This window comes from Habropoda laboriosa, unplaced genomic scaffold, assembly GCF_001263275.1.
Source record: "Habropoda laboriosa isolate 0110345459 unplaced genomic scaffold, ASM126327v1 scaffold65, whole genome shotgun sequence".
Lineage (NCBI taxonomy): Eukaryota > Metazoa > Arthropoda > Insecta > Hymenoptera > Apidae > Habropoda > Habropoda laboriosa.
Window position 1 is genome coordinate 4,595,631 of NW_017100254.1, and position 1,979 is coordinate 4,597,609.

The following is a 1,979-nucleotide window of genomic DNA, read 5'->3' on the forward strand; positions in this document are numbered from 1 at the left end:
AAGAATTGAACATACATTGTCTATAGGAAACTATTAAACATATACAAGGTGTTCAATTACAATTCAATTATTTTAATGCACATGTAACACTTATTATATGATAATTAATATATTTAGAACAATAGAAATTAATTGAACATAGTTTATTCAATATCATATATACAATCCAATACTTTGAAGTTACAATTTAAATATAAGGAAAATGTAATATTCACTAACACATTATTACACCTTACTGTGCTTCCCATGCTTCTTTTTCTTTACGTTCCCTTATTACATCTTGCACATGTGGTAGGAGGTAATGTATATCCTATTTAATATTATAAATTATATCCATAAAATATTTTTATTCAAAATAAGGATTATGAAGAAGTATATATAGATTGAATTCTATTAATCATTTATATTATATTACCTCTTCCAGTTTGGTCCATTGTTCTTTTGGCAAAACCTTTTTCTGGAGATCTAATTGCATAGCTCTAACAAGACGAAAATCACGTTCTTCTATTATGTGAGGTGGTACTCGTTTTAATGCTTCTTTTACATCCTCAGTTTCATGCAAAAGGTCATCTCGATATAAACCTAAATTTATGTAAAATTAATAATTTAGAGTGTAAACTGAAATAAAATCTATTGCCTTTTTAAAAGTTATATTACATTTTATATTTTAAAATCATGAAATCTGTCATTTATTACATTGATATGTAAATATTTCATACCATACTGATTAAATCCAGCAAAATTATATGCCCATTTTTGAAAGCCAGCTGTAAAATATATAATGTGTAATAGTTATATAAGAATACGATTTACAGATATTCTAACATCCGAAATTTATAAATGAATGATATACTCACGAAAAGTGCGTTTTAAATATGACATTTTTGTTATATTGTGATTTTTATATACACTTAATGTTAAATTGTATTCACACCTACTGTTCCAACTACTTTATACCAGTTTATATTTCTACTAGCCTTGATTTAACAAAGCATATGTACTAGCATGAATAAGATAACGATTCCCTAGTATGTAATTCAGTAATACGTAAGTATACTGAAGTGCATCGACTTTGCGGAATCCCTAGAACTAACCAAACGCACAATGGCTGTAGCCTATGAAAAATGGCGTACGATGCGCAAGTAAGATGCGCGAAAATCATTTTAACATTAGCCGTTGAACAACTTGCATCGAAGCGGCTACGGCATTTATTTAGTACCGATAAATTGGTAATTGATAAAGCACTTCATATTATGCCCTTTATTCTTCATGAAGAATGGTTTTGGAATTATATGTTTATAACCAATACTTATATACAATGTTTAAATGAATGCCAATTCTGTATGCACTGTTGCATCACACATACAAATCATAGAAATGAAGAAATATAACTACGAATAATGTAACGTAAAATACATACTGCTGTTAAAAAAAAGGCATTGGCACAGTCATTGAAGCGTAATAAGATTGAAGCTGTTTATTATCAAAATACAGATTTTTTATTTGCCATATTTTATTTCGTAAACACTTTCAGTGCTTATTGTAGTTAACGATAAAGTGTCGGAAGTATGGCGCATATCCCGACAGTTTTACAAACAAATTATAGCTAGATTTCAAACAAAATAATGTTTTTTCTACATAATACAAATTTATTTAATACCCACTTCGATGCGAATTATTAGACGGCTGGTATCAGAATGATTTTCGCGCATCTTACTTGCGCATGGTACGCCATCTTACATAAGATCACAGCTGCTGTGCGTTTGTTCAGTTCTAGGGAATCGGCAAAGTCAATGCATTTCAGTGTATAAATTATACTATACTTTTAAATGTGTATATAAATTATTATACCTCAAAGAAATTATAATCATTAGTCTTATCATTACTTTACTACGTATTTTTAAAACGAAACGTTTAATATATCTCAATGTTTTCAAATATTCCTAAAAATAGATATAAAATTTGTCACTATGATTTAA

General features: G+C 28.3%; 1 protein-coding gene across 1 annotated transcript; it reads right to left on the reverse strand.

Annotated features, from left to right (window-relative positions):
- Positions 1 to 206: 206 nt before the first annotated feature.
- LOC108572406 (cytochrome b-c1 complex subunit 7-like) lies at positions 207 to 1,053 on the reverse strand. Its single transcript, XM_017934643.1, has 4 exons — positions 858 to 1,053; positions 720 to 767; positions 416 to 582; positions 207 to 310 (listed from the first exon to the last, which is right to left on the reverse strand). Exons 1-4 carry the CDS (start codon positions 880 to 882, stop codon positions 233 to 235), a joined length of 318 nt encoding a protein of 105 aa, XP_017790132.1. The 5' UTR covers positions 883 to 1,053; the 3' UTR covers positions 207 to 232.
- Between the last annotated feature and the right edge of the window lie 926 nt (positions 1,054 to 1,979).

Bases quoted from the DNA above. Each gene is read 5' to 3' on its own strand.
- LOC108572406 (XM_017934643.1), bottom strand. From the start codon at position 882: ATGTCATATTTAAAACGCACTTTTC. The intron at 768-857 runs GTGAGTATATCA...TATATTTTACAG, and splicing joins ATATTTAAAACGCACTTTTC to CTGGCTTTCAAAAATGGGCA. The intron at 583-719 runs GTATGAAATATT...ACATAAATTTAG, and splicing joins TGCTGGATTTAATCAGTATG to GTTTATATCGAGATGACCTT.